Source organism: Salmo salar, chromosome 24, assembly GCF_965601325.2.
Source record: "Salmo salar chromosome 24, fSalSal1, whole genome shotgun sequence".
Lineage (NCBI taxonomy): Eukaryota > Metazoa > Chordata > Actinopteri > Salmoniformes > Salmonidae > Salmo > Salmo salar.
In genome coordinates, this window is record NC_138314.1 from 28,357,346 (window position 1) to 28,382,199 (window position 24,854).

The window sequence follows — 24,854 nt, forward strand, 5'->3', positions numbered from 1 at the left end:
TGTATGGTTGCTGAGTCCATATTGTTCAACTACAACAGACTGGATTTTGTAGAACAAACTGATATCTTGGAATTAAGAACTGTTAGACTTGGTATACTTTACAAGATGGGGCTACTAACTCCAGTCAATTTATATTCAGACAGCAAAGACCACGGAAGACAAGTTCAAATCAAGACACGCATTGGTATCTTTTATTATATGAAGATTTTTTTTTTTTACAGATTGACAGTCAGGTAGTGGAAGAAAAATACATTTTATGCAAATTGAAACTTTGCAGGCAGGTAACATTTTATTGCAGATACTACAGCCTTGGGTTTGAATGAAACAAATTGAGAACTTAAACCATTCACAGCATCTCACAAAGCATCAGGCGAGGACACACTATAGAAACAGGACACCCCACAGTGTTCCTTTTTACATTGAGTAAAAAAATCATCCAACATTCATCCAAATAATCATCTGTGGATTATTCTGTATCACAGAAACAGTCAATAAATAATAATTGTATAACTCCTCAATATTTCTGTTATTATTTATCTGTAAGGGCTTAACACATCTCTTATATTTATGTTGTTTGTATACACCTTTCAGATCTCTTCCTCAGTGATACAGAGTAAAATATATGTTCTGTATTTATTTTTAATTTTTTTTATTACTGTGGAATTCTTAAGACTTAAGATTTCTGAAACAAAATCCTGCTTACAAAGGAAATGCATATTCATATTTACATTGAAACAAAACCAGCGAAACGCTCAAACAATTGGAGGGAGAGGGAAAGTTAATTTCCAAATAATCATTTAGAATAATGACAATTTCTTGAACGACTAAAAGTAACAAGGGACACAGGACATATAGGCTCAAGCCTGTTCTATTTACTGTCAATCTCCAAGCTGGCGTTATACTGTACATTACCTTACCATTCCCCCAACACATATAAACGCAGCGCCACACAGACACATACAGACAATCAAATCAAGAGGTTTATGCTGCATTGATCCAAGAACTACTTATAACTCTAGCACTTTATTTAGCAGATTCTTGCTTTTGGTCAGAGGACCTGTTTGAAATGTGAACATAGAAACTGCGTACTGTAATAAGATAATTTATTCATACAGCATCCCTGACCACAGTTGAGGAAAATAAGACATTTTTTTATGACCGTTTGCTCTGTCAGCAAATAAATGCAATGTTCTTGAATATTTAACAAAACTCAAACACAAATTGAAATAACACTGGATTTAAGATTAAAAAAATATAAACAAGAGTTTGATGAAAAATCTGGTGAAAATGAAAAGGCAAAATGTCTAAACAAATAAATACCCAGTGTACAGCTGAATAACTCAGTATACTGCAGACAAAAGCACTACATATGAAAATAAACAAAGCTACAGTATCCCTACAAGTTTCACCTCTGCCCTGACTATGGCCTGACACCTTGGATCCCACATTTATGTAAGCAGGCGGAAGAAAAGGTATAAATAAGACATTCATAAATAATAAGAGAAGGAATAAAACATAGGTAATTCTTACTGTTAGTATAAAAGCATATAAAAAGAGCTTTGGGTCAAATCAGTCCATAACTCTGTCTTTTTGTTTTGTTTTCTCAAGAGTGCCTTTTCATACAAAAATATCCATCAGTCCATTTGGCAAAGCAATGCAAACTCTCTACTTGAACTGATCGGGGATATGTCCGATCTGAGACTGCATGCTGCTGGTTGGTGGACTTGAGATGCCTTCCGACCAGTCAGACATGTTAGAATGCGGGGATGAGCTGGACCATTGGTCGGGAGACCCGGGGGAGGGGGTCAAAAAGGGGTGGTCGGGGACCTGTAGCTGGTGGTTGGGGGTGTTGTCCATGGGGCCGGAGTAGCTGTGCTGGGATGGAGGGGTAAGGTACTGGGTGCTGGGCAGGTTCTGGCTCATGATCTGGGTCTCCTGGGGCAGGATGGTGTGGATGGGTATGGAGCCCTGGTTCCCTGTGCCCTGCTGGATCTCTGAGCCACTCAGCTCGGTGTTGATGAAGTTCTGGTTGCTGGCATGGCCACTGCTGCCAGTGCTAGAGTTCTGGTGCTGCAGCTGGATGCTCTGTTGCTGCTGTTGGAGCTGCTGTTGTAGGTTCTGTTGGTGCTGCATCTGCATCTGCTGTTGGACCTGCTGCATGGGGTGGGGCTGCGAGGCCAGCCGGGTGTTCTGCAGGCCCTGGTAGCTCATCATCTGGGACAGGCTGGTGGTGGGAAGCCCGGTGTGGAGAGAGTTCATCATGCCGTGCTGCCCGCCTCCCTGGTGCAGACCGCCCTGCCCCCCGACAGGACCAACCCTCATGGGGTTGAACTGTCCGGGCTGACCCATGCTGGCGTGCATCCTGGAGAGCCAATCACACTGGCCATTCATGCCCCCAGAGCCGTTGGAGCCTGACAACGGAAGGTGGGTGAGACGGGGTGGAAGCGGGTCAAACTGCATGCGCGCTAGCTCCTGCTTGTTGGGCATACCCATGTGGTTGACCCCCATATGGGGGTCGGACATCCCCTGGAGGTGGTTGAGTGACATGGACGGAGACTGCTGGAAGGGGGACGTCATCATGGAAGGGGACGCCACGTCAGAGATATACCCGTGTGGAGACTCCAGGGAGTCCACGGGGGACAGAACAGCTGAGCTGTCCAACAGACTTCCTCCCTTCCCATCCTGGGAGGTTTTCTTCTTGTTCTTCATGTCCTTGCCATCCTTGCAGCCGATGCCCTTGGCGCTGTGCTTGCGGGCCTTCTTGCTCTGGACCAAGGGCTTCATGTTGCCCAAGTAGCTGTTGGGGGAGCAGAGAGGGGGGGACAGAGTGGTGCCCATAGAGCCTCCATGGCCGTGGCTGTGCATGGGTGGGCTGCGGACCAGGTTGTACTCGTCCATGAGACGGACAATGTCATGGTGCATCCTCTCTTGCGCTATGTCTCGGGGCAGCCGGTCCATGTGATCAGTTATCTCGCGGTTAGCAAAGTGCTCCAGCAGGACCTTGGCCGTCTCGTAGCTTCCTTCCCTGGCAGCAAGGAACAGAGGGGTCTCCTCCTGAGGCAGACACACAGACACACAGAGAGAAATGTGTTTACAGTGGACCACAGATAGACAGCTCTCTCTTGCTAAATAGATTTTATCAGGTGACAATAACCTGTATAAATAAAGCTTAAATGTTAAAGGAATGTAGCTTACAGAAATATTGTATTATATTGTGTTCCATCAGGCAGCAAAGATTCCTTACCTTGTTGTTCTGCATGTCCTTGTTGGCTCCATTCTTCAGTAGTACGGTAGCTGCTTCAACGTTGTTCACTGCTGCTGCCCAGTGCAGAGCAGATTTGCCTGGTGAGATCGAGGCAGGCAGAAAAACACGTTCAGTACACAACCCATGCCTGTCTAAAATGACCTAAAGAAACCTGACTAGAACAATTTTCAACCCCCACGTTATTTCTAATTAAGAAAACATTTTGTAAAAGGACATGGACTTTATCTTATCTTCTGCCCATTTCCAATGACAAATTCCTTGCTTGATTTAATTCATGGATTGAATGTGCTTCACCTCTAGCTCTGACTGAAAGAATACGATGAGGCCATGAAGCCCATAGAGATTCAGCATTGAGATATGAGCCCTACCAAAGTCATCGATAGCGTTGACGTCAGCATGGCAGTTGATGAGCTCCTCCACCATGCCCTCCACTGCCAGGCGGGCTGCCAGGATCAGAGGGGTGGTGCCATCGTGCATGCGGGCATCCAGGTCTGTGGCACGATTCCTGATCAAAATCTACAGAAAGATACAATGACTTGGTTAACCTTGTATGACAGGATTACCCAACTTGAGGCCCGCTGTGGTTTTATTTGGACCAATACGTTTTCTGAGCAAAAAAAATAAAGACTGTAAAAACACCAGGAAATCAGTGATTTTAATTTTGGAAATCTGTTCCCAAGTATTCCCACGCATAATAGAGATACACATGATCATATACAAATGCAAAGAAATCTTGAAATTATTATGTTTTATTCAAATAATGTATCTGTTTGGGCTTCTTGCGGTCAATTTGCAATCCGCAAATGATTAGTAATTATGTTCCGGCACCCCGACCATCCGCTCCAGAAATTTAGTTGATGATCCCTGTCGTATGAGATTATCTTTACAGATACTAAGGAAGCAAGGGCACATTACCAATCCAATACAGTAGATCTCTTTGCTACACAAGAACAAAAATGTATCTGCATTTGACCCCCCACCTGGAAGACGCCCTGCGCGTCAGCGGCCACGGCAGCGTGTAACGGGGTCTTGCCCATGTTGTCCTGGATGTTGGCATCTGCACTGGCCTCCAGAAGACGCTTGGCAGCATCAGAGCGGGCGTAGCGGGCAGCGAGATGAAGGGCGGTCTCCCCTGTGCGGTCTGTCTGACTGTGGAGGTTAGCACCCTGGTAAATGAAATCACTGATCACGTTGGCAGAGGTGTCTTCCTCCTCCTCGCTGTTTCCTGTTTCCAGACCTCCACCGCTACAGGAGGCGATCATCAGTGGGGTGAAGCCATCTGGATGGAGAGGAGAGAGGGAGGGAGAGACCATACTTTAGTACCAGGGGAGTTGACCACACCTCAGCATTGACAGTCCAGTGCACTAGAGCAGGGTCAGCATAAGACAAAACAAAGCAACAAACAAATCGAATGAGGATTTGATGCTTTTGCCTGGGTGAATCATCACAGCTCTCTTTTCGATAACGGATTCTGATCAAGCCAGGCATTGGGGAGCTGCAGGAAGACACAGAGCTTTGGTAAACCTAGGCAGATGGAAAACTGAGCATTATCATCTCTGAGAAGAGGCTCAGACAGTCGACTTGGATGGTTTCTCCTCTTCAAAAGAATAGCAAGCCCCCAGATCTCACAGATTTGGTCGATTCAGGCTCATTGATTGGTGAAGGAGAGAAACAGTCTGTGTGTTGTGTTCTACTGTTGAAGAGTGCCTTAAACACTCTTCAGGGGGTTTGGCTCTCAATAAAAGTGTGTTCTTTATTTTTGTTCTGTTATTGGTTTTATTAATAAAGTATATGACAAGAAAGACCAATTAATGTTCCAATGATGAATGTAAGCATTAATCTGGAAGGAAGTTTTCCCCTGGGCTCAGGGCTTCTCGCTGCATGCTTTGATCTGGATCCCCTTACCCTGAGGACACAGGGCTTTAGCTACTCCCACACACATGCTCTCTCTGTCTCTCCCTTGATATTGCTCACTCAGATCAGGTGTAAATCAAACAGTTAATATTTGAGGAGGCAGAAAAATACCTTAATACATGAAGTTAAGACAGTTTTGTTTAACTTCTTTACAAAGCAAGATTTTAGGTAATACAATGAAATAGGAATAACTATGTTCATTACTTAATTTAATGAGTAATTAAAAGTATGAGTTATGCTAATATGTGAATCATTAAAAAATAATTGTTTATCTTTTTATCTAAATGTACCCTGCCACTTCTAATGACTCATAATTATGTACACGTCTCATCTTTCTAACTCTACACCAGTTTTGATAACTGAAATGTGCCGTTCAAAAAATATTTAGACTTGACCTGTGCACTGCAGCTGGGGCAGAATTCACCAATTCCACATAACCATTTTACAAGTCCTACACACCAGGCAAGTGATTAAATGGTACAATATTCTACAAGTTAAATGGCCAAACATTCTGTATTCACCACAAATATTGTCATGTAATTTCATGACATTTAATAATAAAAAAAATCCCTCCATAATCAGTCAGAAGGGAAATAGGAGGGGTATGAAGTTCACCGTTAAAATCAGTCCTAATTTCCCTAACAATGAACAGAGCGGTTGTGTACACACCTGGTCCCCGTACGTTGACGTCCATGCAGTCATTCTCGATCTCGCCCTGAGGGGGTGTGGGGGCGATGGAGGGGATACGGAGATCAGCCGCATCCAGGTGCTGCTGGGTCCACTGGCGGTGGTCTGTCTGGCTATCCAGGTCCAGTATCGCCTGCTCCTCAAACTGCTGGAACCAGATCAGGGGCAGATGGACAGTCAATTAGCTCAAACCGCAACCAAAGCATTTCAGCTCAAAGCTATTTGCAACCTAACGTTTAACTAACCAACTTTTACTTACTAAAATGCTGACATTCAGGACAATAAAACCAAAAACCAACACAAAGGAGACTATATTTTCTATATCTAAACATTGGTGGATATTAAATTAAAGCTAATTAAATAGCCTATGTAAATGCACAAATATTTAAACAAAAACTTGAATCTAGTGATATTTGAAGACTATTATCAATGATGATAAAGAAAAAATCCCTGACTGAAGATCTTTTCTTATTATTTCTCTATAGGTATTTTTTTATAAATCCATGTTCTACTCTTATTCCCGCCTTTCTCTCCAAATGCCAGTATGGGGTGTAGTTAGACTCCTTACCCTAAAGCGCTTGGCATCCGAAGGCTCCTCTTCTCCCCATTCATTCTGGTTGTCGTCCATCAGTGATATGTCCGAGAGGTTTTTCAGTGGCCTGTGATCAGAGAGAAATCCCATTGAAAATCCTGATACAGCAAGTGAGCTAGCTAACTATCCCAGCTGAACACTCTTCCTCAGTGGTAGTGCACCAACACCGAAATAAAAGCATTGATTGACCCCCCCCCCCCCAACCCCTATCGCTCCGATAAGTCAATTAATGTGCCCGTTACCTATACCTGATGTATTATTATCATTAATGATCCGAACAAACCCCGTCCCCCCTCTCTCTCATCGCCAGCTACATCCCTCAGTCCCATAAACTCTCTTCACCGTTCCACACCCTGCTATGACCAAACCCACGACAAACAAACTATGACCCATGGTGGGAAAACGATGTGGTGGCGCATGGAAACCTGGGACACTTACTTCAATCCCACTGAATCCTCCCCCACCGGCTCCCTCCTCTTCTTCTTATTGGGCTCACTGATCTTGAAGCCCTCCGGGAACCACAACTGGCCGTGCTCGCGACGACGCTTCCGTGAGGCGACCATCCCCACACCCACGAAAGCCAGGAGGGCCAGCCCGGCCAGGACCGCGTAGATGGGGTAAAGCTCAGACGGAGGCGGGGGGTCAACCTCACCTGGAGGGGGAAAGGACAACATGGTAAGGCAGACAGCGGAGCAGCCTGAGAACCCAGCCAGGCAGGCAGGCGCTGGGTTGGTCTGAGGAGGACTGATAGTCCAGCTCCTCTAGTCTAGTAAAACCTCCTCCTGGAGCCTAGTATTCCACGGCCAGAGCTACAACAGGAATGATGAGCACCGTTTGTAAAACAAGGTTGTTCCTATTCTGTAATAATCAGAATTGCTAACCACTTTTCATCAAATAGAGATAGAGATAAAAAAATCAAAAACCACCAGCACCTCCTCTCCCCTCTCAGCCAGGGTACCAGGAGACAACTCTACCATTTCTTCTTTAAGGGAAAAAAAAGGGAGGGATTAATGAACTTCAAATTACTGCACGCGCTTTAAGCTGTAAAGACTAAGGATTTATTAGGATTTTCAAGATAACAAAGACTCCCAACTTCTTGCACACTCCCGATCAATTTTTCTTCTCTTTTTTTTTACTAACGATTTTGAAATGATAAACTCTCCCAACCCAAACCCTTAGAGATGCATAAAGTCCTGGTATTACATTCAGCAAGCTGAAGGTTGCAGCAGCCTTACACTGTGGGATGAAGTGTGTGTGTGTGTGTGTGTGTGTGTGTGTGTGTGTGTGTGTGTGTGTGTGTGTGTGTGTGTGTGTGTGTGTGTGTGTGTGTGTGTGTGTGTGTGTGTGTGTGTGTGTGTGTGTGTGTGTGTGTTAGAATGGTATGTGGATTGGGTAGGGGGCTGGATGAGTTGATTTACGGCAATTAACCATTTTGGAGCCTGAAGCCATTGGATTTACACACAGACTGCTGCATTGATTGTTTAGTCCATGTGATTCACTAGTACATTTGTTCCATTGTTGAATGAAATACACACTCAAAGAACACCCTATCACCCTTTTGTGGTGTTGGAGGGTTAAGACCTAGGGGATGAATACCTTCAGTGTGTGTGTGTGTGTGTGTGTGTGTGTGTGTGTGTGTGTGTGTGTGTGTGTGTGTGTGTGTGTGTGTGTAGGGCTGAGGTATGATTAAAGGGACATTAGGGGTGCAAACCTTGGGTGTTGCAGCAGTACCCTGTTAGTGACTGTTAGCATGGAAGAAGATAGAAACTTACTGTGAACAGCCTCTATGATGTAGGGAACGTTGAGGTTTCCACTGGAGGCCAGGGCCCCCAGGAAGGCTGCTACATCAGTGGCACTCTGGAAGCACTCTGTGGACTGCTGGACGCACTGGCGGTTGTCAATCTCCAGGTACACTATGGAGCTGTGGAGGACAGAGTCATAGTATACACATTAGACCTGATCTAAAACCCAGAGAGAAGGTAGTAGAGCACAATGGTTTCTGTTCACAGAACTAGCAGAAGTTCTTAGAAAGCCAGATACTGATACATTTGTTAGATAATCATCTATTGTGATGGAAAACTAAAGATATGGAAGGCCAGTTTACTTTCCACAACAAATAGCTTAGTCCTAGCTTGACTTTCACATTTTAGATTCATGACAATGTGAGGTTTGCATGAACATTCAGCTGAAATCCAGATTCCAAATGAGGATTGTTTCCAGAACATTTCTCTAATCCTTACCCTTTGATCAGAATGGGGTCCAGCTCCCTGCGTCTGCGGCTGTTTCCACTGGCTATAGTATACAGGCTATTCTTCATGGAGCTGAGCATGGTGCCAGGGATCTCTGTCCAACCCACTGAGCGCTTTATGTTGTGTTTGTTCAGCTCCTGCTCACTGCCGTAGTACGGGTAGATCATCATCTCTCCCTTGGAGTCCTGCCGGAACACCACGTTGGTGTGGAGAACGCGGCTCAGCTCGCGCAGGAAGCCAAGCGAGTTGTTCCGGAGCTGGTCGGGCATGATGTGGACCACGATGACCAGGCGGCCCACTGCCAGCTTCTCTGGCATGTTGTTGGCACAGTCCAGACCATCCCACTCACACTCAGCGTTGTTGCAGCCCTGGTCACAGTGGCCGTCCGCATAGTGGTCTTTACAGTACTGGTCGTACAGAGGGCTGGAGAGACAAGAGATTAGAGTATCATTCAGTATGACTTTTAATGGGATGTATAATGATGAAAGAAAAGCTTGTATCTCTACTCAGCCTTTATTCATCCTCTATTCTCTACAGCATTAGCTGAATCAGGTGAGTTATCGTAGGTCTGGAGCTGAACCCTGCATAGCCAGTAGCTCTCCATGTGGACTGGCCTCCCCTTAGCTAGTATTCAGTGTTTAGACCCTGATGACACTCACTTGCACTGGCCCTCCAGGTTCTGACAGTCAAAGCCATCGTAGAGACAGCCGGCGTTGTTGCACTGCTCGTCACACTTCCCGTCGTTGAAGTAGCGCCAGCACTGCAGGGACGACGTGCAGTTCTTCCACGGGTCGTTGAAGTTGAGCGAGCAGTCGCCCCCGTCCCAGCCACACGCGTGGTTGTTACACAAGGTATCACAGAACTTGTTCCCCTTTCTTTCCTCACACTGGGGGATCTCACAGCTCACCTCCACCTCGGGCGGGGGCGTGATGTCACGGCCGAACCCACCCAGGAAGCTGTAGTCCAGGATGTGACATAGCAGGCCGTTGAAGTTGGTGGGGCATACGCAGTGGTAGTATGGAGCCTCTGAGCTGTACTCACAGGTTCCCCCGTTGTAGCAGGGGTTGGTGTTACAGGGGCTGTCTGTAGGGTATTCACACTCTGGCCCCGTGAACGAGGAGGGACAGAGACACTTGGGGCTCTTGTGTCCAGAGATGCAGGTGCCACCATTACGACAGTGGAGACTCCCACAGGAGTGGGCATCGTACTCACAGGTGGAGCCAGTGTAGCCCTGTAGAGGGGAAGAAGAGCAAATGTGTCAATCTAATACTACTAGTACTACTATTACAGTACATTTAATGAATGACAACACAGTGTAATACATCTGCTCAATGTCTTTATATACAGTATGCGTCTTGTATGCAGTATAATATGCCAGCAGCCTTAGTTGTGTGTGAACTTACAGGTGGACACTTGCAGATGAAGCCGTGAGGAGTGTTGCTGGCTACGGCACATGTCCCTCCGTTACGACAGGGTTTGCTCTTACAGCCGTCAAACACTGTGTCACAACGCTGGCCTGAGGGTCACAAAGAGATATAGTTACATCAAGGACTGAAACCCCTTATCAATAAGCCAATCACAGGTTAACATTTAATGCCATACAGAATAGATACTTCCAGTTGAAGTCAGAAGTTTACATACAATTAGGTTGGAGTCATTAAAACTCGTTTTTCAAGTCGGTTATGACATCTACTTTGTGCATGACACAAGTAATTTTTCCAACAATAGTTTACAGACAGATTATTTCACGTATAATATCACTATTCCAGTGGGTCAGAAGTTTACATACACTAAGTTGACTGTGCCTTTAAACAGTTTGGAAAATTCCAGAAAATTATGTCATGGCTTTAGAAGCTTCTGATTTGAGTCAATCATTTGAGTGAATTGGAGGTGTACCCGTGGATGTATTTCAAGGCTTAACTTCAAACTCAGTGCCTCTTTGCTTGACATCATGGGAAAATCAAAAGAAATCAGCCAAGACCTCAGAAAAAACATTGTAGACCACAAGTCTGGTTCACCCTTGGGAGCAATTTCCAAACGCCTAAAGGTACCACGTTCATCTGTACAAACAATAGTACGCAAGTATAAACACCATGGGACCACGCAGCCATCATACCACTCAGGAAGGAGACGCGTTCTGTCTCCTAGAGATGAACGTACTTTAGTGTGAAAAGTGCAAATCAATCCCAGAACAACAGTAAAGGACCTCGTGAAGATGCTGGAGGAAACAGGTACAAAAGTATCTATATCCACAGTAAAACGAGTCCTATGTCGACATAACATAAAAGGTCGCTCAGCAAGCAAGAAGCCACTGCTCCAAAACCGCCATAAAAAGCCAGACAATGGTTTGCAACTACACATGGGGACAAAGATTGTACTTTTTGGAGAAATGTCCTCTGGTCTGATGAAACAAAAATAGAACTGTTTGGCCATAATGACCATCGTTATGTTTGGAGGAAAAAGGGGGATGCTTGCAAGCCGAAGAACACCATCCCAACCGTGAAGCACGGGGGTGGCAGCATCATGTTGTGGGGGTGCTTTGCTGCAGGAGGGACTGGTGAACTTCACAAAATAGATGGCATCATGAGGAGGAAAATGAAATGGATATATTGAAGCAACATCTCAAGACATCAGTCAGGAAGTTAAAGCTTGGTCGCAAATGGGTCTTACAAATGGACAATGACACCAAGCATACTTCCAAAGTTGTGGCAAAATGGCTTAAGGACAACAAAGTCAAGCTATTGGAGAGGCCATCAAAAAGCCCTGACCTCAATACTATCGAAAATTTGTCGGCAGAACTGAATAAGCGTGTGCGAGCAAGGAGGCCTACAAACCTGAATCAGTTACACCAGCTCTGTCAGGAGGAATGGGACAAAATTCACCCAACTTATTGTGGGAAGCTTGTGGAAGGCTACCCGAAACATTTGATCCAAGTTAAACAATTTAAAGGCAATGCTACCAAATACTAATTGAGTGTATGTAAACTTCTGACCCACAGGGAATGTGATGAAAGAAATAAAAGCTGAAATAAATCAGCTGTCAGAGCAGCTTACCGATCACTGCACCTGTACATAGCCCATCGGTAAATTGCCCACCCAACTACCTCATCTCCATATTGTTTTTATTTTTGCTCTTTTGCACCCCAGTATCTCTACTTGCACATCATCATCTGCGCATCTATAACTCCAGTGTGAATCCTAAATTGTAATTATTTATTAGGCCACTAATCTCCATTTGTACACACTGTATATTTATACACACTGTCTATTGTGTTATTGGCTCTACGTTTGTTGATCCCATGTGTAACTCTGTGTTGTTGTTTTTGTCGCACTCCTTTGCTTTATCTTGGCCACGTCGCAGTTGTAAATGAGAACTTGTTCTCAACTAGCCTACCTGGTTAAATAAAGGTGAAATAAAATAAATATATAATAAATAAATAAATATACTATTATTCTGACATTTCACATTCTTAAAATAAAGTGGTGATCCTAACTGACCTAAGACAGGGATTTTTTACTAGGATTAAATGTCAGGAATTGTGAAACTGAGTTTAAATGTATTTGGCTAAGGTGTATGTAAACTTCCAACTTCAACTGTATCTTCTGGGGCTATATACAGTGACGAGGTGGTATAATGTATATTTTTTTACTGTTGGGATTTCTCCTGCAAGGCCAATGATTTGTCTCGAAAAAGACAGAAAAATGTCAGACTAAATTCAGTTTGTCCTTGCTTTCCCATATAAACCCCATGAAATAACTGGAATTGACATGAAACTAAACCCAACCCCACTCCCCAGTCACTCTCCAGTCACTCTCCAGTCACTCTCCAGTCAGAGCCAACATGTCTGAGCCCTGATAGTAATATATGTTACCTGTGTATCCGGTGCGGCAATCACAGCGGTAGTTGTTGGTGAGCTGGACGCAGTTGTGTGTCCCGCGGGTGTCACATGGGTTGGACAGGCACTCGTTGACGTCCCCCTCACAGCGCTCCCCTACGTAGCCGGCGGGACAGATACAGTGGTAACCTCCCACCCTGTCCACACACTTCCCCTTGTTGAAGCACTTGGGCTCGTTGGTGACGGGGTCTGTGAAGGGGTTGCAGTCATCTATGTTGATCTCACAGTGAACGCCTGTGAGGTAGAGGACGGGCGGGAGAGAGCAGAGGAACAGTCAGCCTCTTCTAAAACACTCAACTGGGACGCCACCACATGGGATCAAGGATGGATGTACTACCTGCACTTGTTCAATACATCTTCTCATTTACCGTTTCAAAATGTTTCTCTTGTTTGCTTCTATAAAACCTTTTTGGCTACATTCATTTCACCAGTACTTTAGCTGACCAACAAGACACACTCCCTTCATGTCCGGGAGAGAAATCAATCCCGTATTTGACGGGGACGAGAGTTTCGGACATGTGCTGGACGCTGTTAAGCCCTAATTAATGAAGTGTGGTGGATTGAGAGCGAGAGTGAGAGAGAGAGGGCGGAGAGGAACAGTGGAGACTGGGAGGAGAGAGGAATAGACAGAGAGAGAGTGGGATGCTGGTAGAGGAGCACAGAAAGAGGGATAGAGAGAAAGAGGGGGGTGGTGTGGAAGAGCGTGTGGAGGTGGGTGGCGGGGCCCTGACCTTGGGTTCCCCTGGGACAGGAGCATTTGTAGGTATTGATCAGGTCAATGCAGGTGCCTCCGTTCTGGCACGGCTGGGAGAAACACTCATTGATCTCGTTGGAGCAGTTGGTGCCGACGTATCCCGGCACACACTAGGAGAGGAGAGGGAAAAGATAAATCAATGAGTGACATGAAACAAGGCTGTTTCTGTTTACCTGGTTGTTTTGCCAGTTTTCTGCACAAGACAGCAAATTCTCTTTCATCAGAGATCTACATAAATGAACAGTTAATAAACAACCTGTTAATAAACAACCTTTTGTCATCAGTTTGGATACAGAGTTTGATAGGACTTTTTTTTTTTTTTTTTAAGAACACCCACACACTCAGTTATTTTCTGATTTAAATCATTCAATGGAAAGTGAGCATGACTGACAATGTTTCTACAAGACCAAGACCAGGAAACACACACTTTTTTGGCCACATGAATCGCTGTTCGGCCTAGGTATCATTTCTACATTAGGCTACATTTGTTATGCATTTCACCCAGCACCTGTGAAAAATTGGATTAAATTAAATTTGATGTAACTTAATTAGGACAATTCGTACCAATTGGATGTAATGTGCATTAGCGACAGTGCTGTGTTCCTAGTGAGCAGCCTACCTTGCAGGAGTACCCTCCTAGGAAGTCAGTGCAGGTGGCTCCGCTCTGACAGGGGTTGGGGATGCACTCATCCACCTGCTCTTCACAGTAGCTGCCTGTGTAGCCCGCCTGGCAGTGGCAGTAGTGAGTGTTCCCCGCATCCAGACACTGGCCTGAGTTACGACACAGAGCAATTACCTCCACACCTGGAGGGCAGAGAGATGGGGAGGGGAAGAGAGGGGAGATCAGTATGTAGTCTGTGTTTTGTTAGTGGTGTGAAATGAATAGCATAGTGATGATTGAGGCTAACACAAACACACACACACACACACACACACACACACACACACACACACACACACACACACACACACACACACACACACACACACACACACACACACACACACACACACACACACACACACACACACACACAAGGACAGACACACAAACACCCTCCTTCACACCCCCAGTGTTACCTCTCTGTTTGGCTGCCACCTCGCAGGAGACACTTGGCACGTCACAGTAGAGCCCTGTCCAGCCAGTCTGGCACTCACAGCTGTAAGTAGTGCCAGTCTGCCAACAGGTGCCCCCGTTCTGACAGGGGGACGAGTCACACCAGCGTACCAGATTCTGAGGAGACACACACACCATAGACACAGTTAGTCACTAGCTGACAGGGGGAAATGTTTATGTAAGTAAACACTGTTGTTTCACAGGTACAAACATTACCCACTGGGCACAGACGTAAATTCAACGTCTATTTCACGTTGGTTCATCGTAATTTCATTGAAATGACGTGGAAACAACGTTGGTTCAACCAGTGTGTGCCCAGTGGGTAACTAGCTTATAGCTACAGTTATTTATACCACCTTTATTTAGCCAAGTACATGATCCATAAAAGCACATTTTACTTGACAATAACAACCTGGTATATAGCCTACAGCTAGTCTACTGTAAAGTCAGCCAGACTGGGTCTATACTGTACCTGGCAGTTGAGTCCAGTGTAGCCCTGGGGACAGATGCACTTGTAGGTGCCATAGCTGTCCTGGCAGGTGCCTCCGTTCAGGCAGGGTCTGGAGTCACACTCGTTGATGTCGTGTTGGCAGTAGCTGCCAGTGAAGCCAGGTGGGCACAGGCAGGTGTAGGTGTTGATGCCGTCCACACACGTCCCACCGTTGAAACAAGAGCTGTTAAACAAAACATCCACGAAGCAATACCAGACGTGTCATTCAAAAACCAAATTCAATTCACTTTAAAACATGGTAAGTCCAATTAGTAAAAAGAATTGAGAGTGAATATCCTGGGCTTTAATGGGATATTTGAGTCATTCAACTTTCTGCCACAGGGGGCAGAAGTAGACAAGAGAAAGTAGTTAGGAGATGCATTCCTCGTTTGTGACCGACTCAACAGGCCATGTGAGGATAGAGAAATCCAAACTAAATAGGAATTCAAGCTCCCTTTACCTCTCAGTGCAGTCAGGTGTGTTGTTCTCACAGTGAATCCCACTGAAGCCAGAGGGACAGGTGCAGGTGTAGCTGTTGACACAGTCTGTACAGCTGGCTCCATTCTTACATGGGTTACTGTCACACTCGTTGATGTCCTCCTCACACCTAGTGCCACGGAAACCAGGAAGGCAGGTGCACGCAAAGTTGTCCACCTCGTCCCGACAGAAACCTCCATTGCTGCAGGGGTCTATGGGGGAAGAGAGCGGGGAGAGAGGTTAGCTTATAACTTAGCAGACTGGCTGCAACTCAATAGTCTTGACTAGCTTCCTTTCCTTATGTTTTACTGACATGAAAGAACATGACAGGATTTATAGAGATGTGGTGGCCTTTCACCTATCAGTCATGAAATAAAAGAGACGGGGCCACTTTAGAGAATTGAGACACGGCCACTGTCTCATATGAACCTGTTTTATGATGAAGTCATGAAGATGATAGGAGACTTACTGGGCTTACAGTCGTCAATGTTGGTCTCACAGTTGCGGCCTGCATAGCCGGCCTTGCAGCCACAGCGGTAGTTGCCTTTGGTGTTCTCACAGGTGGCCCCATTGAGACAGGGGTTCTTCACACACTCGTTAATGTCCACTTCACAGGTGTGTCCTAGAGAGGGTAGAGGAAAGGACGGAGTGGAGAGGGGACAGATGCACTTGAGATCATTTGATCACAGCACTGAGATCATTTGCCCATTTTCATAATTTTATATAGACATATTTGATCTGATAACATACAGATAACCTCATAGGGATAACATACATATACTGCCTTCAGAATGTATTCATACCCCTTGACTTATTGCATTTTGTTGTGTTACAGACGGAATTCAAAATTGATTAAATCGATTTTCTTTCACCCATCTACACACAATACCCCGTAAAGACAAAGTGAAAACATGTTTTTAAAAATTGTTGCAAATTTATTAAAATTGAAATACTGAAATATCTAATCTACATAAGTATTCACACCCCTTAGTCAACACTTTGTAAAAGCACCTTTGGCGGCGATTACAGCTCTGAATCTTTTTGGGATTGTACAGTATTTGCCCATTATTCTTTTTTAAATTCTTCAAGCTCTGTCAAGTTGATTGTTGATCATTGTTAGACACCCATTTCATGTCTTGACATAGATCTTCAAGCAGATTTAAGTCAAAACTGTGACTAGGCCACTCAGGAACATTCAATGTTGTCTTGGTAAGCAACTCTAGTGTATATTTGGCCTTGTGTTTGAGGTTATTGTCCTGCTGAAATGTGAATTTGTCACCCAGTGTCTGTTGGAAAGCAGACTGAACCAGGTTTTCCTCTAGGATTTTGCCTGTGCTTATAGCTGTATTCCATTTTTTTTATCCTAAAAAACTCCCTAGTCCTTGCCGATGAAAAGCATTCCCATAACATGATGCAGCCACCACCATGTTTGAACATATGAAGAATGGTACTCAGTGATGTGTTGTGTTGGATTTGCAACCAAACATAAAGCTTTGTGTTCAGGACATAACATTCATTTCTTTGCCATATTTTTTGCAGTTTTACTTTAGTGCCTTACTGCAAACAGGATGCATGTTTTGGAATATTTATATTCTGTACAGGCTTCCTTCTTTTCACTCTGTCATTTAGGTTAGTGATGTGGAGTAACTACAATGTTGTTGATCCATCCACAGGTTTCTCTTATCACAGCCATTAAACTCTGTACGTGTTTTAAAGTCACCATTGGTGTTTTAAAGTCACCATCCCTAAGCAGTTTCCTTCTGAAAAACCTCTCTGGTCTTTGTGGTACAATCTGTGCTCGAAATTCACTACTCGATTGAAGGACCTTACAGATTGTATGTTGTGTGAGGTACAGAGATGGGGTAGTCATTAAAAAATCCTGTTAACCACTAGTATTGAACACTTATTAACTCAAGACATTTCAGCAATTTTTTTGTTTGTTGTAATTACAAAGATTTTCTACAAACAAAATTCCACTTTGACATTATGGGGTATTGTGTGTAGATCAGTGAAACAAAATCTCAATTTAATAAATGTTTTATTCAGGCGGTAACACAACAAAATGTGGAAAGGGTAAAGGGCTGGGAAAACTTTCTGAAGGCACTGTACATGCATAGGAATTACATGTAATCTACTGTAAAGATATTGCTCGCTCACCTTGCCAGCCCTCTGGACACACACAGGAGAAGCTCTCGTAGTCTTCAGACTCCTGACACTCACCTCCGTTCTTGCAGGGCTTGGGGCTGCAGGGTGCCAGCAGGGTCTCACAGTTCTCACCTATCACACACACACACACACACACCACACACATTTTTAGATAATGGACTTTAACAGTGTTCAATATTATTGTTCTCATTTTATTATCGTGTCTAATATTATTGTTTTCGAAACCAGAGTATCATAACTGGAAGTAGTGGGTGTCTGGATACTGGATAGATCGCCCTACATAGATAATGCTTTTACTGGACATTTAAACACACACTTCATTCAGGAGGCTATCAAGAGGCTTCTTGCCCACAGTGAAAAGGTCTGTGAGTGTTAGAGAGCAGAGCTGTTTGGGCCTACGGAGACATTTCCCTATCTGTCTGTTTCCACGACACCCAGCACGGACAGGAAGCAGGCTGAAGTTTCCTGCTATTGTCAAGGCATTTGCTGTTCTGTGAGACAGGAAGTCTGCAAACAGGAAATGTGTCAAGCAACTGGGCCGTTCGGTTCCCACCCCTCCGTCACACAACCAGAGCCACTATTATTCCAGCTCTCAATGCAGGGTGGAATTTTCCAAAAAGAAGACTCGGGGAATAAATAAAAAGGTTGCCCAAAGGCAGTCAGTCCATCATTATCTGTTTTATCAAATAATACAAGGGAGGAATGGATGTGAGGACTTCTTAAAAATATTTCCCTGTACTGTTATCAGGGACACAACGTCAACACAACAGACGCTGGAGTTTTAGCCAAGAGGAAGTCTTGCTGCTGGACATTCATTGACAGCTTGGTCTTCCGGAGCATGTTTTTCCTGTATGTCCAATGCCTTAGAGAAGCTAGAACTTTGAGCACCACAGCAAGGAAATACCAAAATATTACGCTTAGATAGACAATCAGACATATATATCACAATAGCCAAATATGTTCATACCGGTATATGGCAGTAGGCAGTTGCACTTGTACGCAGAGACATCATCGATGCAGGTCCCTTGGTTCAGGCAGGGATTGGAGGCACATTCGTTAATGTTGGTCTGACAGCTTGGACCTGGGATCAAAAGGTCAAGAAGTTATCAAGCACATGAGTTTGAGTTAAGAGTCAGGGTCAAATAGATCAAAACAATATAAAATGTATTGATGGTGGGAGTGTGATCTCGAGGACCATACACACGTACACACACACACGCACACTTACTTACCAGTGAAGCCGATTCTGCAGGAGCAGACATATCCGCTCGTCATATCCTTGCAGGTGCCTCCGTTCATGCAGGGGTTGGACTCACACTCGTTGTTGTTGATGTCACAGTTCTTGCCACTCCAGCCATTGTCACACAGACAGTTGTAACTAAGGAAAAGATGGGAAAGCTCAATATCAGAGTAACAGACACTAACTTCCACTTTGAGTCCTCAAATCCACACATTTTATGAATACTTAGGGATTTACTGTAGATATATTCATACCATACATGTAAGGAAGATTTCTAGATGTAAACGAAACACAACTTAGTGGTTTCCTTGACATTGAAACAGATGAGAAAGACAGACTCACCCATTGACTTTGTCCTGACAGTGGCCATGGATACACGGGTTGCTAAGGCACTCGTTGACCTGGGAGAAGCAGGTGGCGTCATGGTAACCCTCTGGACACTGACAGGTGAAGCTGTTGATGCCATCAATGCAGGTGCCACCGTTGTGACACGGGTTGAGGGCACATTCGTCAAGGTTGATGTTACACATGGTTCCTGTGAACCAGAACCCATGAAGATGTTTACTTCTCTGACCTCTCGTACTGTACTGTCTCAACTTTATAGCACAAGGAACATTTACAGTTTACAAACTGATTCAATTGATGTTAGAAAATGATACAGGTAACTCCCAAGGTAAACGAAAAACCAACATAAAGTGTCTTAATGGGGCGTTGGGCCACCACGAGCCAGAACAGCTTCAATGCACCTTGGCATAGATTCTACAAGTCTGGAACTCTATAGGGGGGATGCGACACCATTCTTCCACCATCAATTCCATCATTTGGTGTTTTGTTGATGGTGATGGAAAACGCTGTCTTAGGTGGCTCCAGAATCTCCCATAAGTTTTCAATTGACTTAAGATCTGGTGACTGAGACAGCGATGGCATATGGTTTACATCGTTTTCATACTCATAAAATCATTCAGTGACCTCTCGTGCCCTGTGGACAGGGGCATTGTCATCCTATGGGGTAATAGCCATGGTAGCCTACACAGGATTTTCATACATGACCCTAAGCATGATGGCATGTTAACTGCTTAATTAACTCAGGAATAGGGTTGCACATTTTGGGGAATATGCAGAGGTGGAAACTTTCCGTGGGAATTAACGGGAATGCATGGGAATTAACGGAAATACATGCAAATTAATATTAATACCATTTAAATGTAGATGTTTTTTGCATTGGATATATTTACCATATCATATGGAGACAGAAACATAAACATTTTACCTTATCATAAGTAGACATAATTGCAAATGATTAAATCCTTCCAATAGAAATAAAAAATAAAAAAATGTTGTTACGAATTGAACTTTAATTACATGAGTTGACTCTTCACATGGGATGATTTCACTGAACAACAAAAGAAGGGGAATATTAAATGATCCCGAATGATCCATCGCATTTCCCAAAAATGTTTTCAACATACATCTGTAAAATGATAGTCTAGAAACTAAAGCTTTGGTTGTCTTCCTCTCAGGCTTCCATGTCTTCTCCCTGGACATCCTCAATGTCCACCTCTTGAACATCAGACTCTGAGGCCTCATCTTCACTGTTACTTTCAAACCTTGTTGAGGATGGCTCGTTGTCAGGCTCAAAAAGCCTCAAATTTCCCGGATGGCGACCAGTTTTTCAACCCTTGTATTGGTCAGCCTGTTGTGTGCTTTGGTGTGTGTGTTCCCAAACAAGGACCAGTTGCACTCTGAGGTAGCTGATGTTGGTGGGATTTGGAGGATAATGGAGGCAACAGGGGAAAGAGCCTCAGATCCACAAAGTCCCTTCCACCAGGTGGCTGATGAGATATGTCGGCACGACTGCCATATTGCATCTCCATCCCAAAGCCCTTGCTTTGAAGTGTACTTTCCCAGACAGCCAAGAACCTTTCCCTCATCCAGGCCAAGGTGGCGAGACACGGTAGTGATGACACCATAGGCCTTGTTGATCTCTGCACCAGACAGGATACTCTTGCCAGCATACTTGGGGTCCAACATGTACGCTGCGGCGTGTATGGGCTTCAGGCAGAAGTCATTCAAGCTTTTGATGTATTTCAGAACTGCAGTTCCTCTGCTTGGAGCAACAGTGAAATGGGCAGGGCAGTATGGATTTCTTCTCTTACATCTGCAAGCAGAGTCTGAACACAGACAGGATGGCATTGTCTCCCTCAATACGTGCAATAGCTACTGCTATAGGTTTCAGGAGTTTCAGGCTGCTTACCACTCTCTCCCAAAATACTTCATCCAGGAGCATCCTCTTGATGGGGCCATCCATATCAGCAGACTGTGATATGGCCATTTCTTGGAGAGACTCCTTCCCCTCCAGGAGACTGTCAAACATGATGACAACACCACCCCAACGGGTGTTGCTGGGCAGCTTCAATGTGGTGCTCTTATTCTTCTCACTTGCTTGGTGAGGTAGATTGCTGCTGTAACTTGATGACCCTTCACAAACCATTTCCTTGGCTCTCTTGTACAGTGTATCCATCTTTTTCAGTGCCATGATGTCCTTGAGGAGGAAATTCAATGCATGTGCAGCACAGCCAATGGGTGTGATGTGAGGGTAGGACTCCTCCACTTTAGACCAAGCAGCCTTCATGTTCACAGCATTGTCTGTCACCAGTGCAAATACCTTCTGTGGTCCAAGGTCATTGTTGACTACCTTCAGCTCATCTGCAATGTAAAGACCGTTGTGTCTGTTGTCCCTTGTGTCTGTGCTCTTGTAGAATACTGGTTGAGGGGTGGAGATTATGTAGTTAATTATTCCTTGCCCACGAACATTCGACCACCCATCAGAGATGATTGCAATACAGTCTGCTTTCTCTATGATTTGCTTGACCTTCACTTGAACTCTGTTGAACTCTGCATCCAGCAAATGAGTAGATAAAGCATGTCTGGTTGGAGGGTGTATGCTGGGCGAAGAACATTCAGAAATCTCTTCCAATACACATTGCATGTGAGAATCAGAGGTGAACCAGTTGCATACACAGCTCGAGCAAGACATTCATCAGCATTTTTCTGACTACGTTCCTCCATTGAGTCAAAAAAACGTATGATTCCAGTAGGACCATGAGCTGTTGCTATCGATAAGGTGTCTGATTCATCATTTTCACATTGAATAGAAGTAGAGGGACTTCTGTCAGAAGTTGCTTGTTGTGAGCGCTGAGGGAACTTTATGCACTTGGCCAGATGATTCTGCATCTTTGTTGCATTCTTCACATATGATTTGGCACATTATTTGCAAATGTACACCGCTTTTCCGCCTACATTAGCTGCAGTGAAATGTCTCCACATCAGATAGTGCCCGTGGAATTTTCCTGTAAAGATTAGAAGAAAAACATTTGTAAAAAAATAAAAATACAATTCCATGTACAGATAAATAGTTAAGCAGTTAGATTAAACAACTCCTTTGTAAGATAAATGTTTTAAAATTAAACATGTTTGGAAACAGGTGAATTAACACTCCTCAGTTAGCAGGCTCAAGCAAGCTAAAATCCACATGGTAGCAAAAACTAACTAGCAGTTAAGTTAGAAATGATTTAAACACACTTTGCTGTAGGCTTCTATTTACTAGTTAACAAAAAATCATGTATGTCATAAAATATATTCACCCCACCCAGTATTGTAATCAAAACTTACCAGAAAGCATGTAGTCCTTGGCTCAGACAGTGTAGTAGTATGGGCTCAATAGCATCTCATTAGTGTGCAAGATCTTGAGAATCAGCTGTACATGTGACGGAAGAATGCACTGCACATGTGATGGAAAAATGACTGTGCATGCAGAGGGTTGCAATTCCATTGAATTGGGGATAGTTTAACCAAAATATGCCACATGACCTAGAATTACCTTATGTGTATCCCACAAAAAAAGGTTCACTGTTATAAGCTAACGTTTTTGATGAATTTAAGCAAAATTCCCCAAATTCCCGGGCTTAACTACCCAGGGAAAATTTCGGGAAATTTCCCAGAAAGTTTCTGACCCTTTGCAACCCTTCTCAGGAACCACACCCGTGTGGAAGCACCAGCTTTTAATATACTTTGTATCCCTCATTTACTTAAGAGTTTCCATTATTTTGTCAGTTACCTGTACAAATTAATAACACTTTATGGTTAGAACTTATGAAACTTTGATCATAATATCATGTCGTAATCTTTGGAATTGGTCACAATCCATGAAGATATCATTTTGAAGTAAAACACAAAGCCCAACCCTTGCTACACCAGACAATGGACCATACAATGGGCTCTATATCCCCACAGTAAATGTATCCACCTAGAGAAACATGGGATTTTTAAGTCCGGTTTTGTTGGCCACTTGAAATGCCGCCACCATTCAGCGGGTGCCACGCATAACATAAAGAGAGGCCATTTAGCCCTAAAGCATGGACCAACTTCACCCCTTTTAAAATATCAACTTTCAGGAATCTTTCAGGGGATCTTTCCTCCAGTGAAATCCCCGGTGAGTGTTGGTCCTTTCAGAGCCTGTTGAGAGAGGCCAGCTTGTGTGTCTAGGCAACAGGTTGGGGGGGTCTGCAAAGTGACACCGCCACAGAAGGCCTCAAAAGGAGTGCATTCGCTTACCATCTGTCATCTCTCTCTCTCTTCCACCCCTCCACCCTACCCTCTATGCTCTTTGTTGTCCTGCCTTCACCTGAGAGGTCTGAATAGGAGAGGTAGGAGTACCCCCTTCAAATCTCAGCCTGGGTAGCCACAGTCAGACAAACTGGTCCCCTACAGTATCTACTTACCGCTGTAGCCGGGCTCGCAGGCACACTCGTAGCCATTGATCTTGTCGAGGCATGTCCCGTAGTCACATGGCTTGCTCTTGCAGTCATCCAGGTTGACTTCACAGTTTATACCTAGAAGCAAAGAAATTAGCATCAACGTTTCTATAGTAACATTTTCACAGATTAAAGTAAATCTGGGTGTCGAGGACAGTTTCGAGCTTAGAGGAGAAGTCTTTTAGTGTGTGTGTGTGTGTGTGTGTGTGTGTGTGTGTGTGTGTGTGTGTGTGTGTGTGTGTGTGTGTGTGTGTGTGTGTGTGTGTGTGTGTGTGTGTATGTGTGTGTGTGTGTGTGTGCGTGCGTCTGACCTGCGGTGCCCATGGGGCAGGTGCAGATGTAGGAGTTCTCGCGGTCCTGGCAGATGCCTCCGTTCCGACAGGGCTGACTCAGACACTCGTTAATGTTGGTCTCACACAGCCGGCCCGTGTAACCAAGGCGACAGTAGCAGGTGAAGGAGGCCAGGCCATCCTTACAAGTACCATAGTGACAGGGGTCCGAGAAACACTCATTGATGTCAGTCTCACAGTGTTGCCCCGTGTAACCTGGTAGAAAGACATGGAGTTGGTCACTTTAGTCTAATTTCTCTCCATTCTATTCAGGAGCCAGAAAACATTCAATCAGTTTTAGTTTCTTTTGAAATGTATGTTTGTAGTTTTGTTGTTGTTTTTATGAGTAAAAATAAGAAACCTGCACACTGCTCCTGCTAGTATCACTGCTCTTTATTAAGCTTTACATATCAGCCCCAAGGCCTTTATCAGAGTTTTTGTGAGTGTTTTTAATTTGCACTATTGCTCCACCCACATCTGTTCAATGTATTGAACGGGATTGGAGTTGAGGAAAAATAAACGTGTGTTACCAGATATAACAATGTGCTGTTTTTATACCTTCAGTGCATTCACAGGTGTACTTATTGGGGCCATCCGTGCACTTGGCACCATTCTTGCAAGGTGTGCTGGAGCACTCATCAATATCTATCTGGCAAAGGTTCCCAGCAAAGCCTGGAAAAACAAGAAGATGTAGGGAGTGAGTGAGTGTGTGTGTGGTTCATTAGAGTGATCTTACCAAGCCCAAACTATGCCCACTCTATCCCTGGAAGACTACATACATTATGATGAGAGCCCTCAATGACAGAGATGGCTGCATATGAATCAAAACGCCTGCTGTACTACAAGCTTACTGTGTTCTTTCCTT

At 44.4% G+C, this 24,854-nt stretch overlaps 1 protein-coding gene across 2 annotated transcripts in view; it reads right to left on the reverse strand.

Annotated features, from left to right (window-relative positions):
• Positions 1–163: 163 nt before the first annotated feature.
• LOC106585423 (neurogenic locus notch homolog protein 1) overlaps positions 164–24,854 on the reverse strand; it is a 56,556-nt gene continuing 31,865 nt past the window's right edge. The window contains exons 10-34 of one of the 2 annotated variants that reach the window (XM_014171599.3): positions 24,548–24,661; positions 23,972–24,205; positions 23,628–23,738; positions 19,189–19,381; positions 18,839–18,984; positions 18,574–18,687; positions 17,598–17,717; positions 15,910–16,062; positions 15,424–15,652; positions 14,946–15,147; positions 14,437–14,590; positions 13,976–14,160; positions 13,334–13,466; positions 12,579–12,836; positions 10,111–10,223; positions 9,367–9,938; positions 8,699–9,130; positions 8,231–8,379; positions 6,897–7,110; positions 6,435–6,525; positions 5,849–6,011; positions 4,246–4,544; positions 3,634–3,781; positions 3,245–3,342; positions 164–3,054 (exon numbers count right to left, since the gene is read on the reverse strand). In XM_014171599.3, coding sequence (XP_014027074.1) covers positions 1,666–3,054; positions 3,245–3,342; positions 3,634–3,781; positions 4,246–4,544; positions 5,849–6,011; positions 6,435–6,525; positions 6,897–7,110; positions 8,231–8,379; positions 8,699–9,130; positions 9,367–9,938; positions 10,111–10,223; positions 12,579–12,836; positions 13,334–13,466; positions 13,976–14,160; positions 14,437–14,590; positions 14,946–15,147; positions 15,424–15,652; positions 15,910–16,062; positions 17,598–17,717; positions 18,574–18,687; positions 18,839–18,984; positions 19,189–19,381; positions 23,628–23,738; positions 23,972–24,205; positions 24,548–24,661 — 6,014 coding nt within the window. In that variant the 3' untranslated portion in view covers positions 164–1,665. Of the gene's footprint in view, positions 3,055–3,244; positions 3,343–3,633; positions 3,782–4,245; positions 4,545–5,848; positions 6,015–6,434; positions 6,526–6,896; positions 7,111–8,230; positions 8,380–8,698; positions 9,131–9,366; positions 9,939–10,110; positions 10,224–12,578; positions 12,837–13,333; positions 13,467–13,975; positions 14,161–14,436; positions 14,591–14,945; positions 15,148–15,423; positions 15,653–15,909; positions 16,063–17,597; positions 17,718–18,573; positions 18,688–18,838; positions 18,985–19,188; positions 19,382–23,627; positions 23,739–23,971; positions 24,206–24,547; positions 24,662–24,854 lie in introns of both variants that reach the window. The other variant, XM_014171598.3, reaches the window with a different exon arrangement.